General features: G+C 38.2%; 1 protein-coding gene and 1 pseudogene across 1 annotated transcript in view; one reads left to right on the forward strand and one right to left on the reverse strand.

Moving 5' to 3' along the window:
- The window catches only part of LOC111142650 (proteasome subunit alpha 8), a 40,774-nt gene that overhangs the window by 11,666 nt on the left and 10,591 nt on the right, over window positions 1–18,517 (forward strand). Inside the window, 2 exon segments of the mRNA XM_022495968.1 lie at window positions 13,358–13,482; window positions 17,305–17,427. Of these exon segments, the coding sequence (XP_022351676.1) occupies window positions 13,358–13,482; window positions 17,305–17,427 (248 nt within the window).
- LOC111142661 lies at window positions 1,549–6,123 on the reverse strand (annotated as a pseudogene).

The following is an 18,517-nucleotide window of genomic DNA, read 5'->3' on the forward strand; positions in this document are numbered from 1 at the left end:
TTAAAAAAATGGGGTGGGGGGCACCCGGGTGGCACATTGGGTTGAGCATCCGACTCTTGGGTTTCCGGGTCATGGTCTCTGGATCGTGGGATCAAGCCCTGAGTTTGGGCTCTGCACTGAGTGCAGAGCCTGCTTGAGATTCTTTCTCCCTCTACCCCTCCCGCTTGTGCACTCGCTCTCTCTCACTAGCTCTCTCTTTCTGAAATAATTTTTCAAAACAAAACAAAACACAGGGAAGTATCCTTTATACTGCGTTTCCCCCAATGGTAACATCTTCAAAAACCAGTAAAATGACATTGTTACAAGCCACAGAGTTTATTCAGATTTAAACAGTTTTATATGCATTTATTTGCATGTGTACATGTGTGTGTAGTTTTATTAGACTTATCACATGTGTAAGTTCATCTAACCATCACCACAATCAAGATACACAACTCTTGCCTCAACCCGAGACTATCTCATGCTATTCCTCCTCATCTCTAACCTCTCGTAGCCACTAATCCATTCTCTTCTCCATCTCTGTAATTTTGTCATTTTGAGAATGTTTAGTGAATAGCATCCTGTGATACATATATAACCTTTTCATCTTAGCTTTTCTTGTTCAACATAATTCCCTTGACATTCATCCAAGTTGTTGCATATATTAATAGTCACTTGCTTTTTATTGCTGAGTAGTGTTCCATGATATGGATGTGCCACGCTTTTGTTAACAACTCACTGGCTGAAGGACATGGATTATTTCTAGTTTTCGCCCATTACAAATAGAGCTGGTGCGAACATTTGTGTACAAGTTTTTGTGTGAACATAGGTTTTCCCTTTTTTGCAATAAATGCTGAAGAGTACAGCTGCTGGGTCATATGATCATATGATAATGCATGCTTAGTTTTATAAAAAGCTGGCAAATTGTTTTCTAGAGTGCCTGAACTATTTGCATTCCTACTAGCAGTGTATAAATGATTCATTTTCTCTACTCCTCAACAACCTTTGGTGGTGTTACTGTTTTTAATTTTAGACATTCTTGTAAGTGGATAGTGCAATCTCATTGTGGGTTTAATTTGCATTTGACTCATGGGTAATGATGTGGAATAGATTTTCATGTGCTTATTTGTTTTTGTATTTTAGCAAACAAGGCATGTTTCTTGTCGCGTGTGCGTGCACATGCATCCATTTTCCTTTTTTTCCGCCTGAAATAAGACTTCAGTGTACACAAAGAAAGCTAACATTAGTGACAGAGAAAGGAAGAAGGGTGGGGAGCCCAGGCAGCCCAGGGAAACGGGAGTATGGAGACAAAGGCCTTATGGCAAAGGAGACACCTGGGAGAGAAGGAGAGCTGAGGGTGGGCCAGGCAGGGAGAGGCCCCATTCTTGCCTGGTGTGGGTCCAGGGCAATGTCAAGGCAGGCTCTTGCTTCATCACATTGGTCCTCTTCTGGCCTCTGTTCTATGCTCCCTTCTGTTCCCTGAGCCCTTTTCGCTTCCCACCAGAGCCAAGAGCCTGAGGCCGGCCCTACCTTGCAATTTTAGTTTTTCCAGGGCCTCCTTTAGTCTTTCTACTCTTTAACAGGGCTTGGGGCTGGCACTGGGCCAGCAGCTCCTGCCAGCAGATATAGGTATGAGCAACATGGCCTGGGGCTCTCCTGGATATGGGTGCTAATATGGAGGCCCAACTGCATGCATAGCAAGCTGCTGTTCTCCCCATCGGTCTGGGATGGGGAGTCCTGGCAGCTGACCACCACCCTAGGCAGTATCAGAAGCTGTGGCACAGGTAACAGACCTTGTGATCTAGCTCAGCACTGGCTTTTGACTCTTGCTCCTGGTAAGGTGGCAAGGTCTCAGATCCCAGGTACTACCAGAGGGATTATGGCCTCATGAGGCTCAGGACCTAGCTGAGCAAAGACAGCTGGGCCTTCTCTTGCCAGACAGGGAATGTCTCTTGCTAGTCCAGGATCTGGGCAAAGACCACAAGGCTAAGCTGGCTTCAAAGCTGTCTGCTCCAGAAGGTCACGTCCAGGAAGAACTTCATGAGTGCCAGCAGTGTAATGGTGATCTGACACCTTGCTCAGGGTACATCACAGCTGCTGGAGCTTCCCTGGCCACTCCTGGATGTTCTTGAAGAGTAGGAGCAGAAACTGCTGGAGATTGGTCTTGTGTGGCAGGCAGAGTTGCCCCCCCCCCACCGCAACCAGCTCAGGACAGCAGCTCAGTTTGGCCCAAGAGGTCCCCATCAGTGGAGGCCCCTGGCTGTGCAAGGGTACTCGGTGTCAGGAACTTAATAGAGATAACTCAGGCTAATGTCTAAGGCAGTCTCCAGGGGGCTGTTCTGTTGCTCACTCCAGCTCAGGCTAGTGTCATTTTTAAACACTCTTCCACCATGCTGACAGGGCCCCTGCAGTCCCAGAGCAGGACTGTGGCCTCCCAGGCTGTGAAATGCCTCCATGACCTCTTGCAGTGAGGGGCACCACCAGTGCTTATCTCCATCAAACTGATGGAAGAGCCTATCCATACTAAAATCCCATAGGAAGCCAAAAGCTCCTGAAGAAGTTTCTGGAGGCCACATCAGCCGCTGGAAGAGCCACTGGAGCAGAGGCACCAGGCAGTCAAGGGTGCACAGGTAGAGGTTGTTCATGAGGCCACTGTGCAGGAAGGACAGCTGCTAGGCCACTGGGCATCTGAAGAACAGCCCCTTCAAGTAGCTATGTGGCTTCAGGTGTGAACAAACCAGAATGCAATGCAGGAGGTGACACCTGGGTAAAAACACTGTTTCACTGGGATGTACTGATAGGATAAGGCTTTCAGGCAATAGTAGGCTATCAGTAGTTAAGTTTTTGAGGAGTCAAAGTTATATGCAGACTTCAGTTGGGGGAAAAGATTGGCATCCCAACCCTTGTGTTGTTTGAGGATCAACTATACTCCTAAAAAACCCATGGGTCAAAGAAGACATCAAAAGAGAGGCACCTGGGTGGCTCAGTTGATTAAGCATCTGCCTTTGGTTCAGGTCATGAACCCAGAATCCTGGGGTTCCCTGCTCAAAAAGAAGCCTGCTTCTCCTTCTCCCTCTGCTGCTCCCACTGCTTGTGCTCTCTCTCCCTCTGTCACATAAATAAATAAAATCTAAAAACAAAGACATCAGGAGAGAAATTAGAAAATATCTTGAGACATGAAAATGAAAACAACATATCAAACTTATGGAATGCAGCAAAAGCAGTGCTAAAAGGAAAATTTGAAGCCATAGCTGCTTAATTTTAAAAAAAGAAGAAAAATTTCAATTAACTAGCCTAACATACCCTAAGAACTAGAAAAAGAAGACCAAACTAAACCTAAGGCTAGCACAAGGAAGGAAATAATAAAGATTAGAGATACAGAAAATAGGAGAACAAAAAACATAAATCAGTAAGACCAATAGTTTTGTTCTTTGAAAAGATCAACAGTATTGGCAAACCAATTGGCAAACCAATTGTTGCCTAAGAACAAAAGAAGATTCAACTAAAAGCAAAAATGAAAAAGGAGACATTATACTAATGATTTTACAGAAATAAAAAGGATCATCAGAGGTACTATGGACAGTCATAAACCAACAAATGAGAAGAAATTGACACATTTCTTGAAACATACAAATTACCTGGTTACTCAAGAAGAAGTGTGTGTGTGTGTGTGTGTGTGTGTGTGTGTGTGTGTGTATCTCAACAGATGTATAATATAATAAGTAAAGAGTGAATCAGTAATCAAAAACCTCCCAATAAAAAAACTCCATGACTCTCTGGTGAATTCTACCAAATATTGAAAGAAGAATTAATACCAACTCTCAAACTCTTCAGTAAATTGAAGAAGGAATGCTTCCAAACTCATTCTATGAGACCGGCATTACCATGATACCAAAACCAAAGACACTACAAGAAAAGAAAACTACAGACCAATATCCCTTATAAATATTGATGTAAAAATCCTCACAAAAATACTAGCAAACCAAATACAGCATATTAAAGGAGTTATATACCATGACCAAGTGGGTTTATTTCTGGAGTACAAAGATAATTCAACACATGAAAATCAATATAACTATATCACATTAACAAAATGAAGGACAAAAGTACATGATCATCTCAATTGATTCAGAAAAAGAATTTAACAACATTAAATACCCTTTCATGATGAAAACAATAAACTAGGAATAGAAGGAAAAGATCTCCATATAATAAAAGTCATTTATGAAAAACTCACAAAGAACATCATAGTTACAAAGGACTCAAGGCTTTTCATCTAAGATCAGGAATTAGCCAAGAATGCCTACTTTTGCCATTTCTATTTAACTTAATAGTGAAAGTCCTACCCTGAGCAATTAGGCAAGAAAGAAAAGGCATCCAAATTGGAAGGGAAGAAATAAAACTGCTCTGTTTACAAATTACATGATCTTGCATATAGAAAACCCAAAAGAGTCCACAAAAAAGGGGCAACTGGGTGGCTCAATCATTAGGTGTTTGGGTTCAGCTCAGATCATGATCCCAGAGTCCTGGGATCAAGCCCCACATTGAGCTCCCTCTCCCACTCACCCTGATTGTGTTCCCTTTCTCACTGTGTCTCTCTCTGTCAAATAAACAAATAAAATCGTATTTTTTAAAAAAAAGGTTCCATACAAAAAAACCTGTTAGAGGTAATAATTAAATTGAATGAAGTTGGAGCAAATAGTATCAACACAAAAAAATCAGTTGTGTTTCTGTACACTGATGGTGAACTATCTAAAAAGGAAATTGAGAGGGGCACCTGGGTGGCTCAGTGGGTTGAGCCTCTACCTTTGGCTCAGGTCACGATCTCAGGGTCCTGGGATCAAGCCCCGCATCAGGCTCTCTGCTCGGCGGGGAGCCTGCTTTCCCCTCTCTCTCTGCCTGCCTCTCTGCCTACTTGTAATCTTTCTCTCTGTCAAATAAATGAATAGAATCTTTTTAAAAAAATAAAAAGGAAATTAAGAGAAATAATTCTACTTACAGTAGCATCAAAAAGAATAAAATACTTAGGAATAAACGTAACCAAGGAGACAAAAGACTTGTACACTGAAAACTATAAAACGTTCCTGAGGGGGCGCCTGGGTGGCTCAGTGGGTTAAGCCTCTGCCTTCAGCTCGGGTCATGATCTCAGGGTCCTGGGATCGAGCCACGCATCGGGATCTCTGCTCGGCAGGGAGCCTGCTTCCTCCTCTCTCTCTCTCTCTCTCTCATTCTCTGCCTGCCTCTCTGCCTACTGTGATCTCTCTCTGTCAAATAAATAAATAAAATCTTTAAAAAAAAAAAAAAAACGTTCCTGAAAGAAATCGAAGAAGACACAAATAAATTTAAATGCCCCATTTATTTAAAATCTCAAAATACCTTTTAGGTTAAGTTCCACGCATAAGAATTTTAGTCACATCATGTGCCCAACACTTCCTATTTAGTTCCTTATGTAGCTCAGTTAAGCATCCAGCTCTTGGTTTCAGCTGGTTCTGTGGAGTGGTAGAAAAATATTTGCAAAACTGTATCTGATAAGGGATTAATAACCAGAATATATAAAGAATGCGTGGAACACAACAGCAAAGAAGCAGACACCTGAATTCGAAAATGAGCAAAGAATTTAAATAGATATTTCTCAGGGCGCCTGGGTGGCTCAGTTGGTTAAGCAGCTGCCTTCGGCTCAGGTCATGATCCCAGCGTCCTGGGATCGAGTCCCACATCGGGCTCCTTGCTCTGCAGGGAGCCTGCTTCTCCCTCTGCCTCTGCCTGCCATTCTGTCTGCCTGTGCTCGCTCTCTCTCCCTCTCTCTCTCTGACAAATAAATAAATAAAATCTTTAAAAATAAATAAATAAATAGATAAATAAATAGATATTTCTCCAGAGATAGATACAAATGGCCAATAAATCCATGAAAAAATACTCAATGTCACTAATCATTAGAGAAATGCAAATCGAAACCACAATGAATTACTTCACATCCATTAGGATGGCTATTATCAAGAAAACAAAATAAGGATTAACAAGACTGTGGAGAATTCCAAACTTTGTGGACTGTGGGTGAGAATGTAAAATAGTATAGTCACTATTGAAAACAATATGGTGGTTTCTTAAAAAATTAGATATAGAATTACCATGTGATCCAACCATTCCACTTCTGCATATATATCTGAAAGACCTGAAAGCAAGGACTCAAAAAGATATTTGTATACCCATAATTGTAGCTTATAGGTAAAAGATGGAATCACAATAGGTAAAAGATGGAAACAACACATGTATCCATCAATGGATGAATGGGTAAACATAATGTGCTATATACATACAATGGAATATAATTAAGCCCTAAAGAAGGAAATTCTGACACATGCTATGATATGGATGAATCTTGAAGACATTATGGTAAGTGAAATAAGCAGTCATAATGGGATAATTACTCTAGGGTTCCATTTATATGAGAATACCTGGACTAGTCAAATTCATAGACACAGGAAGTAGAATGGTGGTTGCCAGAGGTTGTGGTGGAGGGAGAATGGAAAGTTATTTCATGAGCTCATAGTTTCAGTTTGGGAAAATAAAGTCCCAGAGATGGATGGTGATGATTTTCCAACAGTGTTCTTAGTTCCACTGTACTGTTTTTAAACTTAGAAATGGTTAAAATGATAAATTTCATGTTATGTACACTTTACTACGATAAAAGAAAAAAATTTTTAAAGAAATCATCTTAGTATAAATGATGTGAATGCTTTAACTTCTGATATACATACTTTTTTGACTTAATATAAAATTTTAATATGAATATGACTTTTTAACAGAAAAAATAAGCATTTACTAATATTCTTCCCCACATGTTAATTGGTTTTTGTAATTGGAAAATGCCTAAATGTCTAATACTGGGGAACTAGCATAATCAAACATGGTATAGGCTCTAGAACCATACCAACCCGGTTCTAAGCCAGACTTCCTTGCCCACTACCCCTGTGACTGTGGGCAAGGTACTTAACTGTTCCTTGCCCTTGCTTTAATCTTAACATGAGGCTAATGATAGTGTTATCATTATTGATTTATTACAATAATTAAATGAGTTAATACATAAGAAGCATTTTTAACAATGTCTGTCATGTATTATTAATATTACCACTACAATTACTACTACTACCATGTTATCATTCTTACTATTTAATAGCAGTTTAAAAAGGAGATCATAGTCCACAACTAAATAGTCAACTAATCTCCAACAAAGCAGGAAAGAATATCCAGTGGAAAAAAATCTCTTCAACAAATGGTGTTGGGAAAACTGGACAGGGACATGCAGAAGAATGAAAATGGGACCACCTTCTTACACCATACATAAAAATAAATTCAAAGTGGATGAAAGACCTAAATGTAAGAAAGGAAACCATCAAAATCCTAGAGGAGAAAACAGGTGGCAACCTCTTTGACCTCAGCCTCATCAACTTCTTACTAGATATGTCACTGGGGGCAAGGAAAACAAAAGCAAAAATGAACTATTGGGACATTATCAAGATAAAAAGCTTCTGCCCAGTGAAGGAAAAAGTTAACAAAACTAAAAGGCAACTGACAGAATGAGAGAAGATATTGCAAATGCCCTATCAGTGGTAAAGGCCTAGTATCCAGAATCTATTAAAAAAAAAAAAACAACCTCATCAAAACAACACTCAAAAAATAATCCAGTTAAGAAATGGGCAGAGAACATAAACAGATATTTCTCCAAAGAAGACATAGAGATGGATAACAGATACAGGAAAAGATGCTCAACATCACTCATCATCATGGAAATACAAATCAAAACCACAATGAGATCCACCTCACACCTGTCAGAATGGTTAAAATTAGCAACTCAGAAAACAGATGTTGGTAAAGATGCAGAGAAAGAGGAACCCTTTTGTGCTGTTGGTTGGAATGCAAACTGGCGCAACCACTCTGGAAAACAGCATAGAGGTTTCTCAAAAAGTTAAAAATACAACTACTCTACAACCCAGCAACTGCACTACTAGGAATTTATCCAAAGGATACAAAAATGCTGATTCCAAGGGGCAAACACACCCCAGTGTTTATAACAGCACTATCAACAATAGCCACCTTACAGAAAGAGCCCAAATTGTCCACTGACTGATGAATGGATAAAGAAGAGTTGTGTGGGTGTGTGTGGGTGTGGGTGTGTGGGTGTGTGTGTATAGGAAATTTACTCAGCCATCAAAAACAGTGAAGTCTTGCCATTTGCAATGATGTGGATGGAACTAGAGTGTATTATGCTAAGCAAAATAAGTCAGTCAGAGAAAGACGAATATATGATTTCACTCGTGGAATTTAAGAAACAAAACAGATGAACACAGGAAGAAGAAGAAAAATAAAGATAAAAACATACAGGGAGGCAAACCATAAGAGACTGTAGTTAAAAGAGCAAACAGGGTTGCTGGAGGGGAAGAGGGTGGGAGGATATGTTAAATGGGTGATGAGCACTGAAGGCACTTGTTGGGATGAGCACTGGGTGTTATATGTAAGTGGTGAATCACTAAATTCTACTCCTGAAACCAGTACCACTCTATATACTAACTAAATTGAATTTAAATTTAAACAAAGGAGGTCATAGGATCTATATGTATTGACATGGAAAGTATATATTAAAAAGAGTGGGTTATTGAATAATATGTATAATATTGTTTTGTTTATAACTTGTGGAATTATATGGTAGCTTTTATTCCCTCTGTTGGAATATTTTACAATGAGTACATATCAGAAAATATATATAGTATCATCTTGAAAAAATCACATTCTTTTGTCAATGTTGTTATATTGTACTTTTAATTGTTAGAAAACAGCCCTTAGGGAAAAAAAAATCAAAGAATTTGAAAAAAATAATTCTTTCATGTGCCATGTAGAATTCCATTTAAAAGTAGAAATTTTACACTGTGAAAATAATTTCAAGATACAGTTGTGGTATGAATTCAAAAGCACTAGAGGGGCGCCTGGGTGGCTCAGTCAGCCAGGCGCCTGCCTTTGGCTCAGGTCATGATCCCAGGGTCCGGGGATCCAGGGTCCTGAGATTAAACCCCTCAGCAGGCTCCCTGCTCAGCAGGGAGTCGTTTCTTCCTCTAGCTCTCTCTTGCTTGCTCTCTTTCTCAAATAAATAAAATCTTTAAAAAAACAAATGAAAGCACTAGATGGAGGACTTGTTTCTTTTATAGATTGCTTATATATAAACAAAGTGAAATTGTAGTTTTTTAAAGTTTTTATTTAAATTCCAGTTAGTTGGGGTACCTGGGTGGCTCAGTGGGTTAAAGCCTCTGCCTTTGGCTCAGGTCATGATCTCAGGGTCCTAGGTTTGAGCCCCGCATTGGGTTCTCTGCTCAGCGGGGAGCCTGCTTCCCCCCCAACCCTGCCTGCCTCTCTGCCTACTTGTGATCTCTGTCAGATAAATAAATTTTTAAAAATCTTTAAAATAATTTCCAATTAGTTAACATATAGTGTATTATTAGTCTCAAGTATACAATATAGTGATTCAACACTTTTTTTTTTAAGATTTTATTTATTTATTTGTCAGAGAGAGAAAGAGCATAAGCAGGGAGAGCAGCAGGCAGAGAATAGGGAGAAGCAGGCTCCCCGCTGAGCAAGGAGCCGGATGCAGGACTCGATCCCAGAACCCTGGGAACATGACCTGAACTGAAGGCAGATGCTTAACAGACTGAACCACCCAGGCTTCCCTGATTCGCCACTTCTTTTTTTTTTTTTTTTTTTTTAAAGATTTTATTTATTTATTTGACAGAGATCACAGGTAGGCAGAGGCAGACAGAGAGAGAGAGAGGGAGAAGCAGGCTCCCTGCTGAGCAGAGAGCTCGATGCGGGGCTCGATCCCAGGACCCTGAGATCATGACCTGAGCCGAAGGCAGAGGCTTAACCCACTGAGCCACCCAGGCGTCCCTGATTCACCACTTCTTAACAACACCCATTGCTAATCACAAGTGTACTTCTTAATCCCCATTTCTATTTCACCCATCCCTCAACCCCTCTGATAGCCCTCACTTTATTCCCCATAGTTAAGAATCTGTTTCTTGGTTTGTCTCTTTTTTTCCCCTTTGCTCGTTTGTTGTTTCTTAAGTTCCACATATGATTGAAATCATATAATACTTACCTTCTCTGACTTATTTTGCTTAGCATGATATTCCCTAGCTCTAGCCATGTCATTACAAATGGCAAGATCTCATTCTTTTTATGGCTGAGTAATATTCTATTGTGTATATATATGTATACACCACATCTTTTTTATTCATTCATCAGTCGATGGAACTTGGGCTCTTTCCATAATTTGGCTATTATAAATAATGATGCTGTAAACATCAGGGTGCATGTATCCTTTTGAATTAGTATTTTTATATTCTTTGGGTAAATATCTAATAGTGTGATCACTGGATTATAGAGTAGTTGTATTTTTAACTTTCTGAGGAATCTCCATACTGTTTACCAGAGTGGCTGCACCAGTTTCCATTCCCACCAACAGTGCAAGTGTTCCCCTTTCTCCACATCCTTGCCAACACATACTCTTTCTTGTGTTCTTGGTTTTAGTCATCCTGACAGGTGTGAGGTGGTATCTCATTGTGGTTCTGATTTGTATTTCCTTGATGATGAGTGATGTTCAGCATCTTTTCATGCGTCTGTTGGCCATCTGGATGTCTTCTTTGGAAAAATGTCTATTCATGTCTTCTGTCCATTTTTTAGTTGCATTATTCATTTTGGGGGTGTCGACTTTTATAAGTTCTTCAAATATTTTGGATACTAACCTTTCTCAGGTCATTTGCAAGTATCTTCCATTCTGTAGGAAGAACAAATATTTTTAAAATGTCTATAGTACCCAAAGCAATCTACATATTTAATGCAAGCCCTATCAAAATACCAAGAGCATTTTTCACAGAGCTAGAACAAAGAATCTTAAAATTTGTGTGGAACCACAAAACACCCTGTATATAGTCAAAGAATCCTTGATAAAGAAAAGCAGGGATCACAATTCCAGACTTCAAGTTATTACAAGGCTGTAGTGATCCAAGCAGTATGGTACTGGCACAAAAACAGACATATAGATCCGTGGAACAAAATAGAAAACCCAGAACTGAACCCACAACTGTTGGTCAGTTGGTCTTAAGGAAAGTAGGAAAGAATATCCAATGGGAAAAAGACCGCATCCAGAAAAAAAAAAAAAAAGTTTCTTCAACAAATGGTGTTGGGAAAACTGCAAAGCAGCATGCATAAAAATGAAACTGGACCACCTTCTTACACCATACACAAAAATAAATTCAAAATGGATTAAAGACCTAAATGTGAGACCTGAAACCATAAAATTCTAGAGGATAACATAGGCATTAACTTCTTTTATGTTGGCCATAGCAACTTCTTCCTAGATATGTCTCCTTAGCCAAGGGAAACAAAAGCAAACATAAACTATTGGGACTTCCATCAAAATAAAAAGTTTCTAGGGACACCTGGGTGGTTCAGTTGGTTAAGCATCTGCCTTTAGCTCAGGTCACTGATCCCAGAGTCCTGGGATTAAGTCCTGCATCAGGCTCTTTGCTCAGCAGGGAGCCTGCTTCTCCCTCTATATGCAACTCCCCCTGCTTGTCTGCTCTCTCTCTCCCACTCTGAGAAATAAATAAATAAAATCTTTTAAGTAAATAAATAAAACTCTTCTACACAGCAAAGGAAACAAGAAAACTAAAAGGTAACCTAGAGAATGTGAAATTGCAATTTTCAATGCTATCTTTAAATTGAAGTTGTTCTCTTTTTCCTAGACATTTGGTATTGATTAGTGTAATTGTTATTTCTTATGTTAAAAACAAACACAATCACACAAATGTATTACTTATATGGTTTGGCAAATTTATCACTAATTTTTTTCTTGAATCAGTTATATCACTACTTTTTAAATATGCTTCTATGTTTCTGTAGTTTTGGATCATATTTACACTGTAAAGGGGAAATAACTTAGAAGTCTCCTTTCGGATCACATTTTCTAATTGAGTGTAGCTTTTAATCCATAGGATAGGTAAAGTGAATCTCTTCTCATTTCTTTCTCTTGTATAACATTTTCTAATAACTTTTAAAAACTGTTTTTAAAAAGTAGAGTCCCCCCAACATGGGGCTCAGACTCACAACCCCAAGATCAAGAGTCACATGCTCTACAAACTGAGCCAGCCAGATGCTTCTCATATTTTGCAGAGAGAATAGAATCAGTTTCTCCCTCTTTAGCTACCCAATTAAAATTTGCACCCTACCCATGAGTATTGGGGTGATTCTTAGTGTTCTTCATTATCTTCAGGGATTGACAATTCCTCCATTTGTAGAAACACAATTTGAAATGGTGTGGAAGTGGAAAATGAGTTTGTGAATGCAAAAGACTGATGATTATTTGAGAAATGACTGTTACAGAGATTTTGTGAATGCATTTTCCTGGCAGTGTGCTATTAATAGAATGGGGAAAGAAACAAAATGGCTATGTAAAGGACAAATGCCAGAGTAGTCTTTAATAGAAATGTTTGCAACTGTTGCATTTAAGTTTTGGGACAGTTGTTGTTTTTATAGAATCACATTCTATTCCTTATGGAAATGTGGAAAATTAATTACATGAGGTTTTGGTATGGCAAAAGGAAGACTATTTTCTTTTTCTGTTTTAATATTCTTGATTTTCAAACCCTTAATCTTAGACAAAAAGCTAATAGAAATCACATGTCACAGTTATATTGAATGCAGTTTGAATTCAATGGGTATGTGTTTGATAATGAGTATATTGATTTTGGAACCAGGATAAACCATCAGCCTTTGATCAGTCTGCCTTTGATATCTTCCCCAAAAATAGTTTTTAGAAACATGACTATAGAGATTTTTAGAAAATGTTCAATAAAATCTAATAAACAGACCAACTACTGTGAGTTCAACCATTTTGATCTTTCGGAAATAGTTTACTTAACGTTAGTGTTTATTTTTCTTTAAAACCATTTTTTTAAAGATTTCATTTATTTGAGAGAGAACATGAGAGGGGGGAGGGTCAGAGGGAGAAGCAGACTTCCCACTGAGCAGGGAGCCTGAGACGGGACTTGATCCTGGGAGTCCAGGAACATGACCTGAGCCGAAGGCAGTTGCTTAACTGGCTGAGCCACCCAGGTACCCCTAAAACTATTTCTTTAAAAAGTAAATAATAATGCATTAGATTAAGTACTAAATGTTGGATGAGTGATATTCTGTTTTGTAGATTATTTATAATGGACATATATTGAAAAAACAATGGACATTATAAGAAAGATTTCATGGTAGCTAAAAAGAAAAAAACCCTTTTGACAAGAGTCATTCTTTTTTGAAAATGTATTACCTACTTTTATAGGACTGACTGCTGATGCTAGAGTAGTAATAAACAGAGCCCGTGTGGAGTGCCAGAGTCATAAGCTCACAGTTGAGGACCCAGTCACCGTAGAATATATAACTCGCTTCATAGCAACCTTAAAGCAGGTAAGCCACTATTCCAACAGATTTCTTTTACATCATTATGGTTCCCGTCATGGGACTACTACAATATTCCCAGTCATTTAATCTATTAAATCTACTAAAATCCTTATTCCTTCTCACACTTACTTCATATTCATACTCTTATTCCAGTGGACTGCATTGATTTGAGCATTAGAAATCTCAATTACTATCAATTCTAAGAATTATATTAAAATTTCAAAGAGCAATAAATCTCATATTTTTTTTTAAACTTATTTATTTAACAGACAGAGATCACAAGGGAGAGAGGCAGAGAGGCAGGCAGAGAGAGGGGGGGAAGCAGGCTCCCTGCCCAGCAGAGAGCCCGACACGGGGCTCGATCCCATGACCCTGGGATCATGACCTGAGCTGAAGGCAGAGGCTCAACCCACTGAGCCACCCAGGCGCCCCAATAAATCTCGTATTTTAAGAGGATTTCTATACCTCTAGTGATAACAGTAATGAAAACTTTTTTTTTTCTTAATATGTTTACTAAAGAAATGCCCATAGTTCTTTTATCTACAAACCTAACCACAACTGAACAGGTTTGGATATGACCTGTTTTGTTTTGTTTTAAGATTTATTTATTATTATTATTTTTTTAAAACCTAAGTTTTTTGTATTTATTATTATTTTAGAGAGAGACAGAGAAAGAATGCAACGGGAGGGGGACAGAAGGAGAGGGAGAGAAAGAATCTTTTTTTTTTTTTTTAAAGATTTTATTTATCTATTCGATAGGCAGAGATCACAAGTAGGCAGAGAGGCAGGCAGAGAGAGAGAGGTGGAAGCAGGCCCCCTGCTGAGCAGAGAGCCCAATGCGGGGGCTCGATCCCAGGACCCTGAGATCATGACCTGAGCCTAAGGCAGAGGCTTTAACCCATTGAGCCACCCAGGCGCCCCGAGAGAAAGAATCTTAAACAGGCTCCACACTCAGCACAGCCCAGTGCAGGGCTCAGTCCACAACACTGAGATCACAACCTGAGGGGAAATCAAGAGTCAGATGCTCAACCTACTGAGCCACCCAGGCACCTCTGGATATAATTTCTGAATTCATACACAGGTACATGGTTTGACATTAAGTATAATCATAATATATATAAGTTATTTGTTCTCTATCTTTTATGTGTACTTTACATTTGTCAGCATAATCCTTATGCATACTTCTCATTCTTACTAACTATATAATACTGTTTCCAGTTGTTCACTGGTAATTATTTAGATTGTTTCCAGTTTCTTTCCATTTCTCATTCTCTTTCTCAATTTAGTACTTTAATAACATTACTCTATCTTTGCCATGGCCTTTGTTTTTATTTTTTGAATTATATTGTTAAATTAATTTTCAGTAAGAAATTACTAGATTAGAGATTGTAATTGGTTTTAAGACTCTTGTTATATGTAGCTAAATTGCTTGCTAAAAAGATTGAACCAATTTTTATTGTGCAACCAGCAAGGCATAAATGTATCCCTGAAGGATCATCAGCTTAGGGTTTTCTTTTTTTTTTTTTTATTTAGCAAATAAGTATAACATAGTACTGTAATAGTTGTTTTAATTTGTATTTTATAATTAGTAGTGAGGTTGATTTTTTTCCCCCCACATGTTGGTTTGCTATTTTCATTTCTTCTAGTGTAAACTATCTGTCCTTTTGACAGGCACTCTGGTGGTTAAGAATGTGCCTCCAAGAGCCAGAATTTGGGTGTTTTGAATCCTGGGTTTGTTACTTCCTAGTTAGTGTTGTGAGCATACTATTTAGCCTGTTTTGTCTTAATTTTCTTATTTATAGAATAAACATTAAAATAATACCTACTTTGTTGAGTTGCATTACAGATTAAATGATTTAATACATTTAAAGCATTTAGAACACTTTCTGGCATGGATTTTGCCATTTGTCCATGTAGAGATTTTTTAAATAAATTATATATATTCTAGATACTAAAGTTTTAAATTATATACTTATAAAAAGGTACCTTTTTTTTTTTAAATTTATGTTGCAAGGAAGTCCAACATTTTTATATTATTCTACTTTACCTTTTTATTTGCTTTGATTTTCTCAGCAGTTAAAAGGGTATCCACTGGGGCGCATGCATGGCTTAGTAGGATAAGCATCCACCTCTTGATCTCAGCTCAGGGCTTGATCTCAGGGTCCTGAGTTCAGGCTTCCTGCTGAGCTCCACACTATATTCACCAAAAAAGCAAGGTGTAGAACATTGTGTATACGAGGTTCCCAATTGTGGTTTTTAGTTTTTCTTCTAGAAGAATAAAGGCTCCCGCATAGAACATTTAATATTGTAAACCTGTAGCAGTGTGATTGCTACTGGGAAGGGATCTGGGGCTCTGCAACAAAAGAGATCCTTTATGTACACCTTTTGTACTTTTAAATTATTTTAAGCCTGGGCAAGTACTTTTTCATTAAAGAAAAAAAACATGGTTGATTAAACAAATAAAAGGGTCTCTTCTCTGAGGTATATTTACAAAGCATCTACTTCATACCTCTGTGTGAACTAGGAATATTGGGAAATACAGAAGAATGAAGACAAATAAACCCTGTTCTTTAAGAATTATTTACATTTGTAGCCCAACTGTTTGCATTCAAAATTTGAGGTCCTAATAAAAATACATAATAATAAAATATAAAAATGGAAAAAAAGGTGTAAGTTTGAGCTTTCTGTCAGGGCTGTCCTATGTACAACTTCTAGGAGCACCAGTCTTAGAATTAGTGTGAATTCCACTCTTTGGAGCACAATCCAGGAAGTTCTTGGCACTAAAGTAAAAAGAAATACAATTGGTTTCCAGTGCCCTGCTGTCTGGGAAGAAAAAAAATGTGTTTTCTTCTAAAGAGACAAAAGGTTTCCTTGTTCGAGAAATGTCTTAGTTGAGTTTTCTGTAGAGATAACTTAGTATATAGGGAACAGAATATATTTGATAATAATAGTATCAAGTAAGAATATTGATTATAATGGTAACATTTATTGTGTCTCTCAAAGTCAGCCCCAAGAACTCACTTCCAAAGTACAGCTCACCAAAATCAGCTTTACTAGGTAGGAACCAAAATGGTGTACATATACAGTTCTCTGCTATATTAACAAGATTATAATCCAGTTATGTTACCAAAAAATATATAAAGAAACAAGACAACAGTTTTAAGACCATATATAAGCAAAGTTACTATTTTGTTTTAAACACCATATACATTAATTTCATTAAAATTTCATCATGGGGGCGCCTGGGTGGCTCAGTGGGTTAAGCTGCTGCCTTCGGCTCAGGTCATGATCTCAGAGTCCTGGGATCGAGCCCCGCATCGGGCTCTCTGCTCTCTAGGGGAGCCTGCTTCCTCCTCTCTCTCTGCCTGCCTCTCTGCCTGCTTGTGATCTCTCTGTCGAATAAATAAATAAAATCTTTAAAAAAATAAAATAAAATAAAATAAAATAAAATTTCATCATGGATTGAAGTTAGTACAGAAAAAGTCAGGAAGAGGATCTTAAATACATAATAAGAATCGAAAAAATTATTTTAGCAGGAATACTTTACTATTAAAAAATTTTTTTTAAGATTACTTATTTATTTGGGGGAAAGAGAGCTGAAGCAGGCAAGGGGCAGAGGGAGATGGAGAAGCAGACTCCCCACTCAGCAAGGACCCCTACATGGGTCTTGATCCCAGGACCCCGAGTTCATGACCTGAGCTGAAGGCAGACACTCAATTAACTGAGCCACACAGGCACCCCTGCTATCAAAATTTCTTAGTTGATAATAGTGTCATTCTTTGTATGGCCTCATACAGAAAGTAATTATAAAAACATTTTATTTTTCAGAAATACACACAAAGCAATGGACGAAGACCTTTTGGCATTTCTGCCTTAATTGTAGGTTTCGATGACGATGGTATCCCAAGATTATATCAGACTGATCCCTCTGGTACTTACCATGCTTGGAAGGTAAGTCATGAATTTGTTAATGCACTTTAGAAGTTGAATACATGTATTCACAGTAAATGTTTTATCACTTTCAGGGACAGGACAAAAAAATTACGTTGCATTAAAGTATTGATGATGGTACAAACTTTACATAACTATTTAGCTAGTCAGCAACTATGATGTTTTGATGGATAGAAAAACACTTTGGTTTTTTTTTTTTTTAATATTTTATTTAACTGACAGAGAGAAAGAAAGAGAGCACAAGAAGGGGGAGCAGGCAGAGGGAGAGGCAGGCTCCCCAAGGAGCAGAGAGCCTGATGCAGGACTCAGTCCCATGATGCTGGGATCATGACCCGAGCCAAAGGTGGACATTTAACTGACTGAGCCACCCAGGCACCCCAACACTTTGGTTTATTAGTCACAGGGTCTTCTTTTGAAAAGATGTGACAAACCTAAGTATATATAAATGGCCAAATAAGAGATATATCTGATTCCTATCATCATTCATTCTTCCAAATAAGTACTGCCTCATACAGATACTTGCTTTGAGTAGAAATAGTCTTTCTGCTTTTAATACAGAATTGAATGAGCATTTAAACCCCACAGTGAAATATTTAATGCATTCTCTATTCTAGGAGAGTTAGAGTACCCCAAACTATGAATCTCTATTAATACGGCAGTACATTACAATTGTTCCCAAATCATTCCTAGAATATCTTGTTTTCTGCATGTTATTATTCTTCTTTCAGTACCCCAATAATCTGTTTAATGGTACACTCAAATCTAATACAAAAGTCTAGGGTCTAGGGAAACTAGTAGCAATTTCCAGAAACAAATTTTTGTATATTCTCATATATAAAAATAGAAATACATTATAGAATCTGAATAATTTTTAGTTTACTAAAAGTTTAAAGGGGTGCCTGGGTGACTCAGTCAGTTAAATGTCTGCCTTTGGCTTAGGTCATGATCCCAGAGTCCTGGGATTGAGCCTTGCGTTGGTTCCGTGCTCAACAAGGAGCCTGCCTCCTCTTCTCCCTCTGCCCCAACCCCCACTCATTCTCACTCTCTCTTGCTCTCTCTCAAATTTATAAATGTTTTTTTAAGAAGTTTA

The sequence above is a fragment of the Enhydra lutris genome, unplaced genomic scaffold, assembly GCF_002288905.1.
Source record: "Enhydra lutris kenyoni isolate GAN:26980312 unplaced genomic scaffold, ASM228890v2 scaffoldscaffold8, whole genome shotgun sequence".
NCBI lineage: Eukaryota > Metazoa > Chordata > Mammalia > Carnivora > Mustelidae > Enhydra > Enhydra lutris.